Source organism: Piliocolobus tephrosceles, chromosome 13, assembly GCF_002776525.5.
Source record: "Piliocolobus tephrosceles isolate RC106 chromosome 13, ASM277652v3, whole genome shotgun sequence".
Taxonomy (NCBI): Eukaryota; Metazoa; Chordata; class Mammalia; order Primates; family Cercopithecidae; genus Piliocolobus; species Piliocolobus tephrosceles.
Genome location: NC_045446.1, coordinates 20,517,689 through 20,539,913, shown reverse-complemented (window position 1 = coordinate 20,539,913; position 22,225 = coordinate 20,517,689). Strand labels below are relative to the sequence as shown.

Here is a 22,225-nt window from a genome sequence, read left to right as displayed (position 1 = left end):
GCACCATGAACCATGCCCGTATAAGATGGTGAACTTAATTGAGAAATGTTGTGTGCTTTCTGACTGCTCCACCAACCAGCTGTTCCTCATCTCTCCCTCTCCTTGGGCCTTCCTATTCCTTGAGACACAACAATATTGAATTTAGGCCAATTAATAACCCCACAATGACTCAAGTGTTGAAGTGAAAGAAAGAGTTGCATGTCTCTCACTTTAAGTCAAAAACTAGAAATGATTAAGCTTAATGAGGAAGACATATTGAAAGCTGAAACAGGCTGAAAGCTAGGCCTCTTGCACCAGTAAGTCAAATTGTGAATGCAAAGGAAATTAAAAGCATGATTGCAATGAACACATGAATGGTAAGAAAGTTAAATAGCCTGATTGCTGATAAGGAGAACATTTTAGTAGTCTGGATGGAAGATTAAACCAGCCATATATTTCCCTTAAGCCACAACCTAATCCAGAGCAAGATCCTAACTCTTCAATTCTGCGAAGGCTAAGCGAGGTGAGGAAGCTGCAGAAGAAAAATGTGAAGCTAACAGAGTTTGGTTCATGAGGTTTAAGGAAGGAAGCTGTCTTCATAATATGAAAGTACAAGGTGAAGCAGCAAGTGCTGAGGAAGAACCTGCAGCAAGTTATGCAGAAGCTCTAGATAACATCATGGATGATGGTGGCTACATTAAATGGATTTTTAATGTAGATGAAAGTCTTCTATTGAAAGAAGATTCCATCTAGGACTTTCATAGCTAGAGAGGAGAAGTTGATGCTTCAAAGGACAGGGTGGCCCTCTTGTTAGGAGCTAATGCACCTGGTGAGTTTAAGTTGAAAGCAGTGCCCATTTACCGTTCTGAAGATCCTAGGGTCTTTAAGAATTATGCTAAATCTACTCTGCCTGTGCTCTCTAAATGGAACAATAAAGCCTGGATGACAGCACATCTGTTTACAGCGTGATTCACTGAGTATTTTAAGCCCACTGTTGAGATCTACTGCCCAGAAAAAGATTTCTTTCAAAATACTACTGCTCATTGACAGTGCACCTGGCCACACAAGAGCTTGATGAAGACGTACAAGGAAATAAATGTTTCCATGCCTGCTAACACAATGTCTGTTCTGCAGCCCATACATCAAAGAGTAATTTTGACTTTCAAGTCATCTTATTTAAGAAATACATTTTGTAAGGCTATAACTGGGATATTTAGTAATTCCTCTGATGGATCTAGGCAAAGTAAATTAAAAACCATCTGGCAAGGACTTACCATTCTAGACGCCATTAAGAACATTTGTGATTCGTGGGTAGAGGTCAAAATATCAATATTAACAGGAGTTTGGAACAAGTTGATCCCAACACTCGTGAATGACTTAGAGGGGTTCCAGACTGCAGATGTGGTGAAATAGCAAGAGAACTATCATTAGAAGTGGAGCCTGAAGATGTGACTGAATTGCTGCAATCTCATGATCAAACTTGAATGGATGAGGAGTTGCTTCTTATGCATGAGCCAAGAAAGTGGTCTCTTTAGATGGCATCTACTCCAGATAAAGATGTTCTGAACATTGTTGAAATGACAACAATGAAATGACAAGAATATTATGTAAATGTAGTTGATAAAGCAGTGTTAGGGTTTGAGAAGATTGCCTCAAAGTTCAAAAGAAGTTCTACTCTGGGCAAAGTGCTGTCAAAGCAGCATCCCATGCTACAGAGAAATCTTTCATGAAAGGAAGAGTCAGTTGATGCAGAAAACTTCATTGTCATCTTATTTTCAGAAATTGCTACAGTCATCCCATCCTTCAGCAACACCACCCTTATCAGTCAGCATCTGTCAATGTTGAGGCAAGTTCCTCCACCAGCAAAAAGATTATGACTCACTGAAGGCTCAGATGATCATTAGCATTTCTTAACAAGGAAGTATTTTAAATTAAGGTATGCTCATTGTCTTTTTAGATATAATGCTGTTGCATACTATAGTACAAACATAACTCTTATATACACTGGGAAACACATAAAAAAGTATGGCTTGCTTTATTTCTGTATTCATCTTACTGTGGTGGTCTGGAACCAAAACTTCAATATCTCAAGTATGTATTTCTTCTTGCAGTTCTGTGAGTTTTTGCCTCACATATTTTGAAGGTTTGTTGTTAGGCACATGCATACATGTCAAAGATTGTTATGTCTTCTTGGAGAATTTACTTCTTTATCATGTATATCGCCTCTTTTTTATCCCTGATAACTTTCTTTGCTGTGAAATCTGCTTTGTCTGAAATCAATATAGGTACTTCTCTCTTTTGATTAGTGTTAACATGGTATATCCTTCTCCATCCATTTACTTTTAATCTGTGTGTGCGTCTATATTTAAAGTGTGCTTCTTGTAGGCAACATATAATTGGGTCTTATTTTTTGATCCATGCTGAAATGTCTGTCTTTTAATGGATCCATTTAGACCATTGACATTCAGAGTTAGTACTGTTATAGTTGAGTTAATATCTACCATATTTGTTACTGTTTTCTTTTTGTTGCCCTTTTCTTTTGTTTCTGTTTTCATGTTCTGCTACCCTTTCTCTGTCTTTTGTGTGTGTGGTTTTTAAGAAATGGTGTATTGCTATGTTGGCCAGGCTGGTTTTCAGCTCCCGAGTTCTAGCAGTCTTCTGCCTTAGCCTCCCAGGTAGCTAGGACTACAAGTGTGCACCATGTCTGGCATTTTTGTAGGTTTTTTTTTTTTTTTTTTTTTTTTTTTAGACAGTCTTGCTCTGTTGTGCAGGCTGGAGTGCAGTGGTGCGGTCTCAGCTCACTGCAAGCTCCGCCTCCTGGGTTCGTGCCATTCTCCTGCCTCAGCCTCCCAAGTAGCTGGGACTACAGGCACCTGCCACCACGCCCGGCTAATTTTTTTGTATTTTTTAGTAGAGACAGGGTTTCACTGTGTTAGCCAGGATGGCCTCTACCTCCTGACCTCGTGATCCACCTGCCTTGGCCTCCCAAAGTGCTGGGATTACAGGCGTGAACCACTGCGCCCAGCCCATTTTTGTAGTTTTGATTGAGCATTTTATATGATTCAGTTTTGTCTTCTTTCTTAACATATCTGTTTTACTTTTTTTTTTTTTTTTTTTTTTTTTTTGAGACGTAGTCTCGCTCTGCTGCCCAGGCTGGAGTGCAGTGGCCGGATCTCAGCTCACTGCGAGCTCCGCCTCCTGGGTTTACGCCATTCTCCTGCCTCAGCCTTCCGAGTAGCTGGGACTACAGGTGCCCACCACGTCGCCCGGCTAGTTTTTTGTATTTTTTTTTTTCAGTAGAGACGGGGTTTCACCATGTTAGCCAGGATGGTCTCGATCTCCTGACCTCATGATCCGCCCGTCTCGGCCTCCCAAAGTGCTGGGATTACAGGCTTGAGCCACCACGCCCGGCCCTGTTTTACTTTTTTAAAAACTTTTTTTTTAGTTGTTGCCCTAGAATTTGCACTATACACTTACAGCTAATCCAAGTCTAGTTTCAAGTAACACTGTACAGCTTCCAGGTAGTACAAGTACCTTATAATAATGAAATATTCCTAATTCTTCTTTCCTTTCCCTTGTGGTATCACTGCTGTCATTCATTTTACTTACACACAAGCTTACAAAACCTTTTATATATGTATATATGTATTCACACAGACAAGCATATATAATCAGATACATTGTTGCTGTGAACATCTGGAACAAACTGTTATTTGTTCTGTAAATGGGATGACAAAGCCTGTATGACAGCCTATCGGTTTATAGCATGGTTTATGAATATTTTAAGCCTGCTATTGAGACGTGCTGCTCGGAGAAATATTCCTTCCAAAATAGTAAGAATTTGAAAAAACATTTTATTTGACCTTTGCTTTTTCTCTGATGATCTTTCTTTCCATATGTAGATCTGAGTTCCTGACCTGTATCATTCCTTCTCTCTGAAGAATATTTAACATTTCTTGCAAGGCAAGGCTACTGACAAATTTCCTCAGTTCTTTTTCCAAGAAAATCTTTATTTCTCCTTCACTTGGGGGGATAATTTTACAGGATCCAGAATTCTTAAGTGTGTGATTTTTTTCTCTCAACACTTTAAATATTTCACTCCACTTTCTTCTATTGCATGGTTTTTAGGAGAAGTCAGATGAAATTCTTATCCTTGTTCCTCTGTAGGTAAGATGTTTTCCCCTACCCCTGGCATCTATAGAGATTTTTTTTTCTTTATGCTTGATTTTCTGAAGTTTGAATATGATATGCTAGATGTGGTTTTTGTTTTTTTTGGGATTTTCTCTTTTTTAATGTTTTTATGGTTTTTTGCTTTTGTTTTTTGTTGTTCTTGTGTTTTTTTGTTTTTTGTTTTTTGTTTTCATGTATTCTGTTTATTTTCTGAGCTTCCTGGATCTGTAGTTTGGTATCTTGATATTAATTTGGTAAAATCCTCAGTCATTATTGCTTCACATATTGCTTCTGTTTCTTTCTCTGTTTCTTCTCTTCTGGTATTTTCATTACATGTAATTTATGCCTTTTGTAGTTGTTCTACAGTTGTTGGAGATCCTGTTTTGTTTTCTTCAGTCTTTTTTTTTTTTTTTTCTGTGCTTTTCAGGTTTGGAAGTTACTGTTATAATATCCTCAAGTTCAGAGATTCTTTCCTCAGTTGTATCCAGTTTAATAATGAGCCCACCGTCATTTTCATTACAGTGTGTTTGATCTCTATCATTTCTTTTTTATTCTTTCTTAGAATTTTCATCTCTCTGCTTACATTATTCATCTGCTCTTGCATGTTGTCTGCTTTTTCCATTAGAACCTTTAGCATATTAATCATAATTGTTTTAAATTTCTGGTCTGGTAATTTCAACATCTCTGCCATATCTCATTCTGGTTCTGATGCTTACTCAGTATCTTCAAACTGTGTTTTTGCTTTTCAGTATGCCTTGTAATTTTTTGTTGAAGTCTGGACATGAGGTACTGGGTGAAAGGAGCTCTGGGAAATAGGCCTTTAATGGTACGGTGGTATTGTGTTGGGGAAGGCCTGGACTGTGAACTTCACAAATGCTTCTCAGTTTTTCCCCAACCTTGCGTAGGTGGGTCAGGATGGCTACAGGGGACTAGAGTTGGGTATTTCCCCACTTTTCTGTGGAAGGTTAGAGCCAGCTGGAGTTGGGTATTTCCTTTCCCTCAGATAGGATAGGCTCTAATAAAACCCTAACAGGTTAGGCTCTTGTTAAATAGTTTCTTCTGAGGGCAAATCTTGTTTTTGTTTTTGTTTTTTGTTTTTTTTGTTTTTTTTTTTTTTTTTTTGAGGCGGAGTCTCGCTCTGTCGCCCGGACTGGAGTGCAGTGGCCGGATCTCAGCTCACTGCAAGCTCCGCCTCCGGGTTTACGCCATTCTCCTGCCTCAGCCTCCCGAGTAGCTGGGACGACAGGCGCCCGCCACCTCGCCCGGCTAGTTTTTGTATTTTTAGTAGAGACGGGGTTTCACCGTGTTAGCCAGGATGGTCTCGATCTCCTGACCTCGTGATCCGCCCGTCTCGGCCTCCCAAAGTGCTGGGATTACAGGCTTGAGCCACCGCGCCCGGCCAAGGTTTGATTCTCTCTATTCACCTCTCTGTCTCTTCAGTTTTCAAGGCAGCTGTTTGCCATGTGACCTCATTTGCTTGATAGATTGGAGAAAAGCTGTTGATTTTTTCATTTCAGCCTTTTACTTGTGTTAGGACAGAATGGTGACTGCTAAGCTTATTCAGTGCCAGACTGGAAACCAGAAACCCCCAGACAGGATTTTAGTAGATGGAGGAGTATGAAGATGGCATTCCAGAAGAAGGGAATACCATGAACAAAGTAATGATCATGTGTTTGTGGGCCAGTGGAGGAAGTGACTTGCCTAGACTAGCAGAAGCATGATGAAAATAGTGGGTGAGAAGTTTAGATATGTTGAGTGCAACAGATTTTGAAGGATATTGAGTGTCTTGGAGTAAAGATGAAGGAGGTATGGATTTTGGACAAAGAGTACTCTGGACCGTGAGAACCTTGGGTAATGGGAAGAGCTCTGCTACTGATTGTGTGTGTGGAAACTCTCAGGGGCTGTTGCTAGGATATAAGGGTCTGGGTATTTGTTTTAGTTATTTACTTAACAAGTTATTTTGTAGCTGGCTAATTTACTGAACTTGCTTATTAGTTCCGATAGGTTTTTAGCTGATTCTTTAGGGTTTCCTTCATAGCCAGTCTATGGAAAGTTCTTGGATTTATTTTCACATTTGTTTCCTTTTTCTGTTTTCTTATTAATTCTACTGATTTTCTTGGATTTGTTTCATTTTCCACATTAAGTTGGATGTTTACTTTATTTTTGTATGGTAATTTGGTATATACATCAGAATACAATTAAAATGGAACTAGAAGCAGTTGGAATTTCAGAAATATCTAAAGTCTCAGATTTCATCTCTAAGATTTTAAAAATAAAAAGTGGCTATACACTTTTAAATGGGTGAGATATGTTATCAGGCTTCAACTTAACATTTAAGACAAATGTCAGATTTTTTATTGCTGTGAACTTATTACTGAGGAAAGAAAACGTTTAAATATTTTTCTCTAGCCACAAATCCCCATAAGTTTAAAGATTTTGACCGAATGCCATACTTTATGTATGTTAAAAAATTGTAAGCCAGGATCAATGGCACATACCTCTAGCCACAGCTACTCAGGAGGCCAAGGCAGGAGGTTTACCTGAGCCTGGGAGTTTGAAGCTGTAGTGTGCAATGATTGTGCCTGTGAATAGCTGCTATGCTCCAGTCTGGGCAATGGAACAAGACCCAGGCTCTTAAAAAAAAAATGTAATATTCAGTGAATACAATTTCACAGTTTTTAATCCTTTCAAAGTACATTAGAAATAGTACGCTAAATCTTTGATATTTCTTCCTCCAGGAGGTGAAGCTTCATTACTTTCCCTTTCAGTATAGACTGAATATAGTGACTTGCTTCTAGGGAGCATACACTATGGGATGGGAACAGTAGTAATTTAACAGTGGGGAAACCTGGCAGACCTCACCTTAACTATGTGAGCAAGGTTAATGTTACTTGTAATAAGTCATATTGGTAGCATGTATCCCCTGGTGGAATGTGAAGAGAAGGGTACATCATCTCTGTAGTATTCTCCAAAATCTATAACCTCAATCTAGTAAGTAGAAAACATCAGATAAACCCAAATTGAGGCACATTCTATGAAAGTCCTGACCAGTACTGTTCAACTGTGTCAGTGTCATGTAAGACAAAGAAAGACTGAGAAACTGTCACTGATTAGAGGAGACTGAGCTGACACGATGAGTAAATGCTGTATGGTGTCCTGGATTAGATCCTGGAACAGAAAAAGGGACTTCCGGAGAAAACTGGGAATCTGGAGAAGAAAAAAAAGTATGTCGTTTGGTTAATAGAATTGTACCGATGTTAACCTCTTGGTTTTGATAATTGTACCATGGTGATGTAAGATGTTAACATTAGGAGAAGCTGGATGAGGGGCATTCCAGATATTTGAGAACTCTCTGGCTACTATTGCAACTGTTCACTAAGTCTAAAAGTATTTCAAAATTAAAAATTAAAAAAAGCAATCACCAGCTGGGCATGGTGGCTCATGCCTGTAATCCCAGCACTTTGGGAGGCCGAGGCGGGTGGATCACCTGAGGTCAGGTGTTCGAGACCAGCCTGGCCAACATGGCAAAACCCAATCTCTACTAAAAATATAAAAATTAGCCAGACATGATGGCAGATGCCTGTAATCCTAGCTACTCGGGAGGCTGAGGTAGCAGAATTGCTTGAACCCAGTAGGCCGAGGTTGCAGTGAGCCGAGATTGCACCACTGCACTCCAGCCTGGGAGACAGAGTGCATCTCAAAAAGAAAAGAAAAGAAAAACAGAAGGCAATTACCACTTTACATGGGAAAAAAATAGAAAAATACTTAAACCTACCAAAAACTTACAAAATGAATTCTGCTGCTGTTAGGTGAACCATTGGGTGTGGCTTTCTATAAATTTTCAGCGAGTGCCATATGGGTGGATTCCTAAATTACTGAATTTATGTAACTGAGAGGTGAAGATGGTGGGGCTGGGAAAATATACTGGATTAATAGAAACGTGTTTCCAGGAGTTACACGTGGAGAAGGCAAATAAAACAGCTTCATGAATAAGGAAGGAAAAAAGCAGTCTCATGTTTTATGTAGCAAGGTGTTTTACATTCAACTAAATTAACAAAATAAATATTTTAAATAAAGAAAACAATTTGTATGTGGATAAATCCCAGGTATATTAACCTTTTTGCTTCAAAATCCCTTTTTATGTTAAAGAAAGTAAGTTCTATTAATTGCTGTTTGTTGAATCCCAAAGTTGAAGGGATATCACATGTTTGTGAACTTCCTCTGCTCTTCTGGAGAAACTGGTAACATGGGCATAGTAAATGTCTACAAAAACCTCCAGTCCACAAGAAGTGCCTTTCAGGGGTTTTGCTGGCATTTTTTTTCCCTCTAATTTTAAGTTAGTTGTCAGGTAACTCTTATATTTATGAAAATGGAGTACGTAAAAGAATAAACAAAAAAATCTTGCTTACGGTAATTCTAAACTAAAAATAAGGATGCTTGGGTTATAATTTGGCCTTATTATTGAGCTTTTAGAGCTGTCAGATGAAGATTATTAGAGCCTATCTCTGGGACCTTCAGACTGTTATGAGGTAGTCCAGGAAGGACATCAGACTCCCTGCTCTTGTGCTGTCAAAAGGACCAGTGAACACCAAAGAGCCTGTTGGACACAGGGCTTTGGAAAGTTGGGAATGTTCGTTGCTTCTATTTTGTTAAAGCAAACAAATGAAAAGGAATAATTAGCCTTTGGCACATGTATTTGGAAAGGCTTGGAATCCCTTTGGAAGTTTTCAGGCTTATCTTCAGACACAGCTTTGAAAGATAAATCCATGATGCATAGAAATATTTTCCAGCCCTTCACCTGAAATAAATGGTTCTGTCAATGTTAGTGTGTTAAGAGAAAGTTTCCTATAGCTCAGATCTCTTGAATCTCCTCATTTGCTAAGAGAGAGAAGATTTGCCTTTTTAACAATGCAGCTGTTTCTTAAACTTCGGGAGGGAGCAAGTGAATGCTTTATTTAGTCTGTCTTGATTCTCTGAAGTTTTGGGGTCTGTGTTTTGTTGTTTTCTCATTAAGTTTGGAAAATTCTTAGCTCTTTTTCCTTTAAATACATCTACTGCCTTGTTCTATACTTCACGCTCTCTCCTCTTCTGAGACTATAGTTACAGGTATGTTAGAGTGTTTGATACCGTCCTACAGTTCTAGAGTACTCTGTTTTGGATTTCCACCCCCCCACTCTTTTTTCTCTTTGTGTTTCAGTTTGGATAATTTCTATTGTTCTGTCTTCAAGCTCTCCGTTGTCTTGGCTCTGTCTAGTGTGCTAAGCCTGTTAAAGGAATTCTTCATTTATAATACTGTTTTTTCACTTCTAGCATTTTTATTTGACTGTTTTTTATATTATGCATCTTTCTACTAAAAATTCCCATATGTTCCTGTGAGTTGTCCACATTTTTCACTAGATCTTTTAACATATTAATTACAGTTAAAGTCCTTGTCTAATAGTTCCATCATCTTGGTCATCTTTGAGTTAGGTTCTGTTGACAGCTTTATTTTAATTACAGTTAAAGTCCTTGTCTAATAGTTCCATCATCTTGGTCATCTTTGAGTTAGGTTCTTTTGACAGCTTTATTTTATGTCAATGGTCTGTTTTCTCTTATTTTTTGTTTCTGGAAAACTTTGAAAGATGGGCATTCTGTATAGAAAAACAGAAGAGACCAACTTAAATATCATGTTCAGAAATGAGCACACCTTTTCTTCTGTCAGGCCCTTAGTGTGGGAGGCTGACTCAGTCTACTCAGTAATTGGGGGTGGGTTTCAGCTGATTCATGGCTGGAGTGACCAGCAGTGTGCCACACACTTCCAGTGCTCCCAGGACATGGTGGCCGCTACCTTACACTTAGAGTGAGGCCCAGCCTCCTGGAGTGCTTCTCAGAGTTCCTGCCTGGCCTTCTCCTCTCAGTAAACCCAACCTGCCACCTTTCTTCTCACTCCTGTTCCTCCCTTGGTATAGACTGCTGGTGCTTGTACTTGGTGCTAGGCTCATGGTGGGGGCAGTGGGATTTTTCCCTTCCCCTAATCCAGCCTTGGTCTTAGGCCCTTTTCCTGGAGCCTTGGGAGTGACTCTCAGTGTTCCTGTTCTTTCCTCTGGTGGCAGCTTAACCTGCCCTTCCTCTTGGAGGGTCTTGGACTGGAGAGTTTCCTGCCCTTCCCTGAGTGGTAGTGAACCTCTGCCTTGTGTCAGTGCAGGGTCCTGACCTGAGCCAGTGCTCCTGCTTGTCTTTCTGGGGCAGATGGCTTTTGCTTCTACACCTCCTGGTGAGGCAGTATACCTTTGCCTGTGATTAGTGGTGGGAGGGTATCCTGTTCTTCCCACAGCAGTAGACTTTTTGCATGGCTTCTGGTAGAGTTGGGGGAGTTTTTTGCCCTCCTTTGGGAGCAGAGGGCTTTTGCTTCGCCCTTTCTGGCAGTAGTGGTTTACTGGGGGCTGGAAGGATTCCTACTTCTAGAAATGGTGGATCCTGGGCATGGTAAGGTTTCCTTCTGTCCTCCAACCTTTGAGACTTTCGTTTTGGATGACAAAAACTACAATAAGTGGGCAGAGTTTTATCCAAATCTTCCTCAGAAACATCCAGCAGAAGAGAACTTGAGAGTGAATGTGGATCACCTTGTGTCTAGAGCTTCTAAACTGTCCTGATGGCCCATGCTCAGTTTTGAGGATTTGTTAAAATTGTAGCTGTTTTCTGTGGCTGCTTTTATGAAGTCCACCTCCTCCTCCTGTGCTCTTCCAAAGCTGAAATAATTTGTGTGTCCCAGCTCTCCTTGGAGAGGCTTGCCATCTTTGAAATGTAGTTCCCTTGACTGCCTTATGAACACAGCTCTCTTATAGGCCTAAGGAAAGTTATGATGTTTGTAGGCTTTTCCTCATTATTATAGTAGATTCCATGTTCTCTTTTGACTTTCTCCATCCTAAGCAGAAGCGGATCCTTTATATTATGACCAACCAGTGAGTGGGGAGAGGGGAAATGGAGCAGTATTTAAGCAAGTACCAATCCATAGTTACATGTCATTGCCAGATGTTTGGATGGCATTAGCACTTGGAAATTGGGACAGAAGCATAGCTAGCTGGTTTTGTTTTGTGGGTTCCATTAGAAAAATCCTTTAATATACCAAAATTAAGCCTATTGACCTACATCCCATTCAGGAGGTTCTGATTAAAAGGGCAATCCAAAGTTGACTGGTTCATTAGAGCCAGCCATCATTGGATGCAGATACTCTTGGGCTAGGTAGGGTTTTTATATAATCTTTGTGCTATTGGACAGACCTCCTGACCACTTTGAGGCAGCAAACTTACATGACACAGTTTTAAAAGTTGTTTATCTCTCTCGTAGTCTATGCAAGCATAACATAAAGAACATTCTTAGTCCTATTTCTGCCTTGCTGTTACAACCAGGAACAGATTTTCCTCCTTTTCCCTCAGATCCACTCCCCTAATCTTTCACTTTTTAAAATTTGGTATACAAGATATGATGCCATTATTAAATGATTGTTTTCCCCTTAAGCCTCATGGATTGACACCTTGATGATCTGGAAAAGTTTTGTAGGATGCAAGTGGTGCCTGTCCTACCTTGTGCCTATGGTGGACTGTTGTCAGATGGATTTGTTCTTTCAACAATGTTTAACTGCCTGCCCTTTAACAGGCGCTGTGTTAGGTGCTAGGAGTTCAGTGGTTAGCTAAACCAGACATATTCACACTCATGGAGTTTCTGGAAAAGGACTGTCTTCTTTCTCAGAAACCTCATGATTGATCTAGAAGGGACATGTTATTGATTGCTGTACTTTTCGATATGAAATGCTATCATACTCCCGCTTGATGTATTTTTTTTTATTTCCAACTCCATTCTCTGGGGGTTGGATTTCTTCACTGTCTTCAGGAACTGAGATGAATGGAGTTGTAACACTGAGATCCTATTCTCTTTCCTCTTCCCCTTCACCCATTCCCCATTCTTACCCCAAAACAGTGCTGCCAACTGTTGAATATATTCTTCTTCTTTTTTTTTTTTTTTTTTTAATGAGACAGAGTCTTGCTCTGTTGCCCAGGCTAGAGTGCAGTGGTGCGATCTCGGCTCACTGCAAACCCCGCCTCCCGGGTTCAAGCGATTCTCATACCTCAGCCTCTCGAATAGCTGGGATTACGGGCTCCTGCTACTGCACCCAGCTAATTTTTGTATTTTTTACTAGAGATGGGGTTTCACCATCTTGGCCAGGCTGGTCTCAAACTCCTGACCTCATGATCCACCCGCCTCGGCCTCCCAAAATGTTGGGATTACAGGCATGAGCCACTGTGCCTGGCCCTGTTGAATATATTCTAATGTAAGTGACAAAGACCCTAAGGGGACAGGACAGATGTAAGTGTTGGAGAGAGAGCTAACATTTCCCAACTGCCTATTCTGCACTAGCACTGAGGTACTTCGTAAACCTCATCTCATTGAATCTTCATGGGATAGGGGGTGTGATCTCCATCTTACAGATTCAAAAAACGGAGGTTAAGTAACTTCAAATTGCTCAAGATGCTCTATAACTGTTGTTCTTTCCCCTATGCCACACTGGCTTCCCTTCAACAATTACTGCTAATCCTATTGCCTTTGCATTACTGAAAATTAAGAAATGAATCACATTTAACTGATGTATCAACTGAAATAGCAATTTCAATTTGGAGTTCCATTTTGCCCATGATAGTTTTAAGCTGGCCCAGTCCCTGCCCTAGAGGAGCTTTATAATTCTCATGTTTGAAAGTATCATAGGAATTATGTAGTTCTTATGCTGCGAAATCTGCATGTTTTATAAACAAAATCACAGTGGAATCTGCTTAACCAAGAAAGTTTAAATGCTTTGTTCAAGGTTATATTGGTATGACCTATTTATTCACCTGTAACTTAACTCTTCAGCTGTGTACCTTCCAGAGTTTAGAGTGACTGGGGAATTTGCATAGCTGCTGAAGAATCCATCATTCACACTTTTAAGATAGATATAAATGTGGACCATGTTTTAGGGGAGAAGAAGTCATAGTAAGCACTTATTTGCATTTGCTCTCTGGATGAGAATCGTGGTGCTTTCGTACATTGCCAACATAGCTGAAAACTCCTTCCTCTCTGTGGATAAGCAGGCTATACTGAGTCCTGGAGGGACTATAAATTATAATACCTTCTGAACATTTCAAGGTATTACAGAGGTCCTGCAGAAACAATTAAGCCTGAGAAGTTCACTTATCCCCAGGCTGAGACACTTGAGCTATGATTATTGGCAAAACTTGCTTCCTTTCTGAGTGAATTGCAATTTGGTGGACAGGGTGAGATGATTTGAGACATCTTAAATTAGAAGTTCAGTTGTGCATTTGTGCCTTTGGCTGGTGTCCTGGGTGGATTTCTTACCAATCGTTGTTTTCTATAAATCCCAAAAGCTGCTGTCTCCACTGTGATTATATGTGAGCATAAAGCTTTGGAATGCTTAAGTTGGAATGTGGTTTAATTTGAATATGACTTAAAAGAACATATGATGATAGAACCATTTGGGTAGAAAAGGAGATAAATATTCAGGATATATGTGTGTTTATGTTTGGCCTGATGCTTTGTAAATTTTTACACCTTTCAGTTTCTTGAAAAAGGACCATTTTCTAAAACTTGCTGTGTGCCGGTACTCTTAATGCTCTAGAACGGGGTAGAAAAAGGTCTGAATTTAGAGTTAGGAATCATGGATTTGAATCGTGATTCTGCTCCTTAATATCTTTGTATCTTAGTTTCCTCACTTATAAAATGAAACTGTCCCAAATAAGTGACAAACTGGTTGTGAAGAGCAGATGAAATCATGAATATAAAAGTGCTCTGTAGCAGGTAGGACACTAACATTTGCAAGGATGCTGATTTTTAAAATGGCAATATCTATTTCCAAGGACCTCACAGTCTAGCTGGAGAGAAAAAAGTGATCCTCTGAAACGACCGAAAAACAATTATAGCACAGTGTATAACAACTAACATGTATGGCAAAAGCTGTAAGGGCTAAGGGATTTCATAAAGGGGAGATTGGTGGTAATAGAAGTGATCAGTAAAGGTTTCATAGGGAAGATGGGTTCTTTCAGGTCTCATAAAATGTAAATATTTTGGCTGGATGCTAGGAGAGAAAGCAGTAACATGAATTTAAGCAGGATTGAGATTGTAGTGAATTGGGCATATCTAAGAAGCAGTAGCAGGGAGGCAGCCAGCTGTGTGCCCAGATGACCAACTATCAGACAACTTGAGAAAGTCAGTTACCCTTGAAAGCTAAATCTGTATTTCAGCTTTTCTTTTGAATAGGAGACATTCTCATTGTGCATGCTTTGCCTTCTTCTTATTAGTCAGTGGAGATGATAGTAGTTACATAACTCAAGTTACCCTAGGCTTTTAACTAATGGATAGAACACTTGCCCACGAAACAGAAGCAAAGTAAGCACATCTAGACTAGAAAGTATCTTTTTCCTTTATCCTTTTGGGTTATCCTTACAATTTCCCCATGTTAAATTTTCACATGTTCACTCCCTTGCATAAATCCTAATAGCCTCTGGTTTTGAGTGGAATCATAGATCTGAATGAAGCTGGAGAGATCATATAGACTAGCCTTCTGCTTTTGTTAGGAACTGAGTTTAACCTCGACTCAGATAAGGAACTGCCTTCTTTCCAAAGACTATGTTGGACCAGGAAAGAGTAGCTGATACTGGAGCAACCCTCCTGCCAAAAGAAGAAAAAATTATAAAAGTTTATTTAAAACAACTGTTTACAGGCATTGTAGAGCAACTAACATAGTATTTGAGGGAATACCATTACTGAGAGGAAGAAAGCACTTGGAATTGAGCTACATAGTCACTCTGGCATTTTCCCTGAGGGTATTTGCCAATTAATTCTCTATCCAAGAGTGTGGGGTCCCAGCAGAAAGCAGCAGTACTACAGGGCTCAGAGGTTGGAGTTAGGGGCTATTAAAGTATTTGGGATCTGAAACACAAAATCCCAGGAGAAAGAAAACCACAAGGAAGAAAGTGAAAAATGTGCTTGTAATCTTCCCTTAGGGTATTTGCCAACTCCTAAGGTACACATGATCAGAGCAAGGCTCCAAGAATCCTTGTAAAAAGCAGCAGTTGGGAATGTTGTGAGCAATGCAGATATTTCAGCAGCCATATACATACAGTGCTGGTGAGAGGTTGGTATTCAAGGCCTGCCAAGGTAGAGGGGCCCTGGCAAATACAGATACCACAGGCTTTAATTGGAGGCCTCAGAAGGACCACACTTTAAGCATAAGGGAAAGCTGAAATAAGCTAGCCCTGACACAACTTAAAACTGACCTCCGACAGGATTAAAGTGGCCTGACTTTACTCTTACACCTGCCGGAAGAATACGTTACACTCTTAGGAGGAAGATAATCTGAATCATCCAGAACCTCTACAGGTTTTAAACAGAATGTCTGCCATCCAATACAAAATTAAGAAGCATGCTAAAATTAAGACCGAATGACCAAAATGAAGAGAAAAACGATAGTAGAAAGATATCCACAGGTGATTCAGATATTGGAGTTTATTAGTCAAGAACTGACTATGTTTAAGAAAGTAGAAAAAAAGAAGGATACTTTCTTTTTTTTTTTTTTTTTTTTTTTTGAGACGGAATCTGGCTCTGTCGCCCAGGCTGGAGTGCAGTGACCGGATCTCAGCTCACTGCAAGCTCCGCCTCCCGGGTTTACACCATTCTCCTGCCTCAGCCTCCGGAGTAGCTGGGACTACAGGCGCCCGCCACCTCGCCCGGCTAGTTTTTTTTTTTGTATTTTTAGTAGAGACGGGGTTTCACCGTGTTAGCCAGGATGGTCTGGATCTCCTGACCTCGTGATCCGCCCATCTCGGCCTCCCAAAGTGCTGGGATTACAGGCTTGAGCCACCGCGCCCGGCCAAGAAGGATACTTTCAACAAAGACATGAAATCTACTTTTGACAAGATCAAATGGAAATTCTGGAACTGAAAAAATAGAGGAATGAAATTAAGAATTTAATACATTATTTAATAGCAGTTTAAACACCAAAGAAAGAGGGATAGAAGATTATTGAACCAGAAGAAAAGTTAGTAGAAAACACCCAGATTGAAGCACAGAGAGAAAACATACTGAAAAGAGAATAAGAGATACATGAGATATATTGAAAACATTGTGAAATATATTTCACATATATGTACATTTGGAGTCTCAGAAGAGAATGCAACAGAAGTAATATTTAAGAAATATTGGTGAAACCCCATCTCTACTCAAAATACAAAAAATTAGCTGGGTGTGGTGGCGGGTGCCTGTAGTCCCAGTTACTAGGGAGGGTGAGGCAGGAGAATGGCGTGAACCCAGGAGGCAGAGGTTGCAGTCAGTGAGCCGAGATCATGCCACTGCACTCCAGCCTGGGTGACAGAGTGAGACTCTGTCTCCAGAAAAAAGAAATATTGGCTGAGAGTTTTCTAAAATCAGTGGAAAGCATCAAACCACAAATTGAAGAAGCACTACAGCCCTCAGTGGAATAAAATACAAAGGGCCACATCTAGGCATGTCATAGTTGAATTACTGTAAGCCAAAGACAGAGAAAGCTTAAATGCAGTCAGAAATAAAAAGCATATTGTCCTCAAAGGTGTACCAGTAAGATTGACAGCTGGTTTATCAATGAAAAATTGGATGAAACCAGAATACAATAGAAGTATACTTTGAATGTTCTGAAAGAAAATAATTGCTAACCTAGAATTCTCTACCTATCAAAGTATCCTTCAAAAATTGTTTGGGTAAAAAGAAGCTTTCAAACAAATAAAAAGAGAGAGTCATCCACTAATTCTGCAATGAAATAAATAAAATAAATTCTACAATTAGCAGGAAGATGATATGTGATGGAAGCTCAGATATGCATCAAGATAAGAAAGGGTAAATATATGGTGAAAATTTACTTTAAAAAATAATGATGTCCCCAGGCACGGTGGCTCTTGCTTGTAATCCCAGCACTTTGGGAGGCCAAGGCAGGTGGATCACGAGATCAGGAGTTTGAGATCAGTCTGACCAAATGGTGAAACCCCATCTCTGCTAAAAATACAAAAATTAGCTGGGTGTGGTGGTGCATTCCTGTAATCCCAGCTGCTCAGGAGGCTGAGGTGGGAGAATCGCTTGAACCTGGGAGGTGGAGGTTGCAGTGAGTCGAGACTGTGCCACTGTACTCCAGCCTAGGTGACAGAGCAAGACTGTCTCAAAAATAAATAAATAAATAAATAATAAAAATAAATAAATAAAAAACATGTGGGATTTAAAATGTGTAGATGAAAAACATTTGACAATAATAGCACAGCAGATAGGAGAGAGCTGATAAGTTATAAAATTGTTAGTTTGAAATGTAATATAATAAAGCAATGATGCTTACTGTAGTTGCTAGGAAAGCTACTCAATAATAAAAGACTAAATAACTAGCAAGCTAATGAAGAAGAAAAATGTGGAATAATAATAAATTTTTTTAATCAATTCTAAAGGTGAGAAAAAACTAAAATGACAAGAGATAAATAGAAAACAAATAGAATGATCATACATTTAAACTCAGCCATATCAGTAATGTAAATTAAATATAAATGAACTATATTTGTAATTAGGAACCAAATATTTTTGGATGAGATAATATATTAAAACCCAGTAACAGATTGATTATCCCTTATCCAAAATGCTTGGGAGCAGAAGTATTTCAGATTTCAGATTCTTTTTTTAGATTTTAGGGAATCTGAAATGCTCCAATGAGCATTTCCTTTGAGCATCATGTCAGCACTCAAAAAGTTTTGGATTTTGGAGCATTTTAGATTTGAGTTTTTTGGATTTAGGATGCTCAACCTTTATATGCTTTTTGCAACAGACAAGCTTGGGACAAGCTTTGAGGGTAAAAATTTGAAATATATATTTATAAACTTGAAATACTTACATATATGTGTATATAAATATACACACACACCCTACGCAATCCATAGCCACACATGCAGGCAGACACAAATCAATAAGGATATAGAATATTTAAACAAAATTATACCCATCAGTTGCAGAATATATATATTTTTAAGTATACATACATTATTTATAAAAATAAACAATGTGCTGGGCCATAAATCAAGTTTGAATAAATTGTAAAGTATTGAAATCACATGTGTTCTCTGACCACAGCACAGCCAAAGTGCAATCAAAGTAGAAATCAGTAACAGAAAGATAAATAGAAAAAATAAAAATATTTAGAAATTAAACAATATTCAAAGGAAATTAGAACTTTTTTGTCTAAATGGTAATGAAAATGATATGTAAATGTGCAGGGGGCACTTAAATAGGACTTAGCGGGAAATTTATAACTTTAAATGCATGTATTAGAAATGAAGAAAGGTTGAAATCAATGATCTAAACTTTAATTTAAGGAAGTTAAAAGCAAGATTAATTAAATTCCTCCAAAATAGAAGGAAATAATAAAATAGGAACAAAAACTAGCAAAATAAAAAAAAAGTATGATGTGGAAAATCAACAAAATCAAAAGTCGATTTTTAAAAAAAGATTAACAAAATTGACAAAGCTCTACTAAGACTGATCAAGCATAAAGAGAAAACACAACAGTATCAGGAATGAAAAGAGATGTACCAGAATAGATTCTACAGGTGTTAAATGGATGTGAATGCACAGCTTTATTTCAATAAATTTAACAATTTAGATGGAATGAACATATCCCTTGAAAAACACTACTTATGAAACTGACATACACACAGAAAAACATGCATAATCCTATGGCTATGAAAGAAAATTAATCCATAATTTAAAATGTTCACACACACACACAGACCAATCCCCCTACCCACCCACACCGTTGCCCAGATGGCTTCTGTGAGGAATTCCTCTAAAACCTTTCAGGGAACAAATAATGCCAACCTCACACAGAAGTTCTCAAAGAACAGAAAAAGAGAGAATAGTTTCCACCTCATTTTATAAGGCCAGCATAACCTTGATACCATAACCTGACTTAGATATTGCAAATGTTGAGCAAAACAAGTCAGACACAAAAGAGTAAATACTGTTTGATTCCATTAATATGAAATTCAAGAGCAGACACCACAATTGTAATCAGCATAATGGTTACTCTTGGAGGGGTGAGATACTGACTGGGAAATAGCATGAGGGAATCTTTTGGAATGCTGGAATGTTCTATATCTTTATCTGAATACTAATTATAAGAGTATGTACATATGTATAAATCCATTGAGCTGTACACGAGATTTGTGCACTTTACTGTGTGTATGTTATATAAGACAAAATATTATAAACTCTGCTATAACACATGAATAGTCTCATCATTACATAATTTATCTTCTATCTTAATTGAATCCAATGTGCATTTCACTTGCTAACATTTTATTTTGACTGTATTTGATAAATGCAAACTTCTGATAGTAACTGGCTTGAACAGCAGGGAGCATTTGCCCTAGGTACCCCCACCCCTACAACTTTGGGAATAAAGGAATTAGCTAAACCCAGAGTTGACTGTGATAGAGCATCTAGTTTTCCCACTCTGTCTCACTTGCTTGCTCACTTAAAACAGCATTGTTTTCTTTATAGGCCCGGTGGTTCTGGGAAGCATACTTCCAGTCAATTAAAGCCATTGCCCTGGCCACCCTGCAGATTATCAATGACCGGATCTATCCATATGCTGCCATCTCCTATGAAGAATGGAATGACCCTCCTGCTGTGGTAAGTGAATTCCAGTGCTAGCCACGTGAGGCTTGGTCCAGCTGTCAGGGTGGGTGGAAGGAAAATGTACTACAATTGTAAAGGTTATTTAAATTATAGCTTTCTAAGGTGAGAGTGTGCTTTTTATACCTGGGGGCTGATAAGGGCAGCGTAATTTTGCAACACCGACAACAGTAAAAAATACGGAAGCAGCAGCTTCCAGTGTGTTTTAAATGTGCTTAGGAAGACCGTCTGTTTATTTTTTTGCAGAGATAAGTAAGGAGGCATGGGTCTTGTTGAAAATCAAAGACATTCTGGTGACTTTTGCAATTGTAATGCTTAGAGCTTTTGAAAAAGTTCTGTAAGCAACTTAATAATAATAGCTTGTATTTTGAGTGCTTACTCTCTGCCAGGGACTGTGCTTAGTGCTTTACATGTATTACTTCAATCAGTATTTCCAACACACTGTGAGGAAAATCATAAGCAGAAGTGATCTAGAGGCATTACGGATTGCTATAGTCATTTGCTCACAGTTGTGGCAGAGGCCTCTAGCTATTTCCAGCAAAGAGATGGAGCGGTCAGAAACTGTTCTTGGGCTTTCTTCCTTGTGTGAAGGAATCACAAGGCACATGTGTCATTGTGGAGACTGTGGCAGTGGCTTCTAGACACACCTTCTTTCTCACTGAAAATGCCTGAAGTTCTGGAGCTGGAAATTACTACTTCCTAGCTGCTCGGAAGTGGACTTGGCTGTCCATCTCACAGACTTCAAGGCGTTCCTGTAAGAGAACTAGACTCTTCTCCATTCTTCGTTCTAATCGTCTCTCTCTTTCTGACCAGCCCTCCTTGTCTCCCGATTCTACCTTTTATTTTCCTTTTTTTTTTTTTTTAATTATTATTATACTTTAAGTTCTAGGGTACATGTACACAACATGCAGGTTTGTTACATATGTATACATGTGCCATGTTAGTGTGCTGCACCCGTTAACTCGTCATTTACATTAGGTATATCTCCTAATGCTATCCCTCCCACTCCCCACTCTCCACAACAGGCCCCGGTGTGTGGTGTTCCCCACTCTGTGTCCAGGTGTTCTCATTGTTCAACTCCGACCTATGAGTGAGAACATGTGGTGTTTGGTTTTCTGTTCTTGCGATAATTTGCTCAGAATGATGGTTTCCAGCTTCATCCATGTCCCGACAAAGGACATGAACTCATCTTTTTTTATGGCTGCATAGTATTCCATGGTGTATATGTGCCACATTTTCTTAATCCAGTCTATCATTGATGGACGTTATTGCTATCGTTGATTCTACCTTTTCTTTCTTTCTTTCGTTTTTTTTTTTTTTTTTTTGAGACTGAGTTTCACTCTTGTTGTCCAGGCTTGAGTGCAGTGGCGCGATCTCAGCTCACTGCAACCTCTGCCTCCTGGGTTCAAGTGATTCGCCTGCCTTAGCCTCCCTAGTAGCTGAGATTACAGGCGCCCGCCAGCACACCCAGCTGATTTTTTATTTTTAGTAGAGACGGGGTTGGCCAGGCTGGTCTCGAACTCCTGACTTCAGGTGATCCACCTGCCTTGGCCTCCCAAAGTGCTGAGATTACAGGCATGAACCATTGTGCCAGGCCCCGATTCTACCTTTTCTAAATAGTGCTGTATATGGCCACCTGGTTAATCTTCATATAGGACCATCCTTTTCTCTTTCCTTTCCTGCTTCCCTTCTTCCTACTTTCATCCAGCCTTTTTGAAGTGGTTACTGGGTTTTAGGTACTCAGGTGCTGAGAATACAGAAAAAAGAAAACAGTTCCTGCCCTCAAAGAAGCTCTCCACTAATTTGGGAAGCTAGCAAGTAATGCCATGAACATAGAGGTCCTGGAGTGGAGTGGTGTACTGAGTGCTGTGGGTGCACAGGGGACAGGCATCTCTTCTTGCTGGGACACTTCCTGAAGAGGGAGTGCCCGAGAGGAAGTCAGTATGTGCATATGGTAAAAACAACAGCAAACATCTTTATGTTTTGCTTGAGGTGAAGTTTCCTTCTATCTCCTCCTTGACTCCGTTACCAAAGGCAACATCTCAGAATGTTACCATTCATATATAAGCATAATTTTGTAGTTTTAAAACATATATGGGATTATACTATACTTATTTTTCTGCCTTTTTTTATTTCAGTGCTAGATTGTAGACTTATTTTTGTTTTATTCTATATAGGTCTACTTCAGTTTTTTAGGATGGCTGTATTAGTATTCAATTGTTTGGGTATATCGTATGTAATAGATCCATTATTGACAGGTATTTAGACTGCTTTCTTTTTTTTTTTTTTTTCCTTCTTTCTAACAGTAATACAAGGGCATACTTTCATATGTTTACACATAAATATGTGAATA

General features: G+C 39.2%; 1 protein-coding gene across 2 annotated transcripts in view; it reads left to right on the top strand.

The window, feature by feature from the left end:
• The window catches only part of EXT2 (exostosin glycosyltransferase 2), a 164,753-nt gene that overhangs the window by 72,510 nt on the left and 70,018 nt on the right, over window positions 1-22,225 (top strand). For both annotated transcript variants that reach the window (XM_023215803.1, XM_031936712.1), the window contains exon 8: window positions 19,738-19,869. In XM_023215803.1, the coding sequence (XP_023071571.1) occupies window positions 19,738-19,869 (132 nt within the window). The remainder of the gene's footprint in view (window positions 1-19,737; window positions 19,870-22,225) is intronic.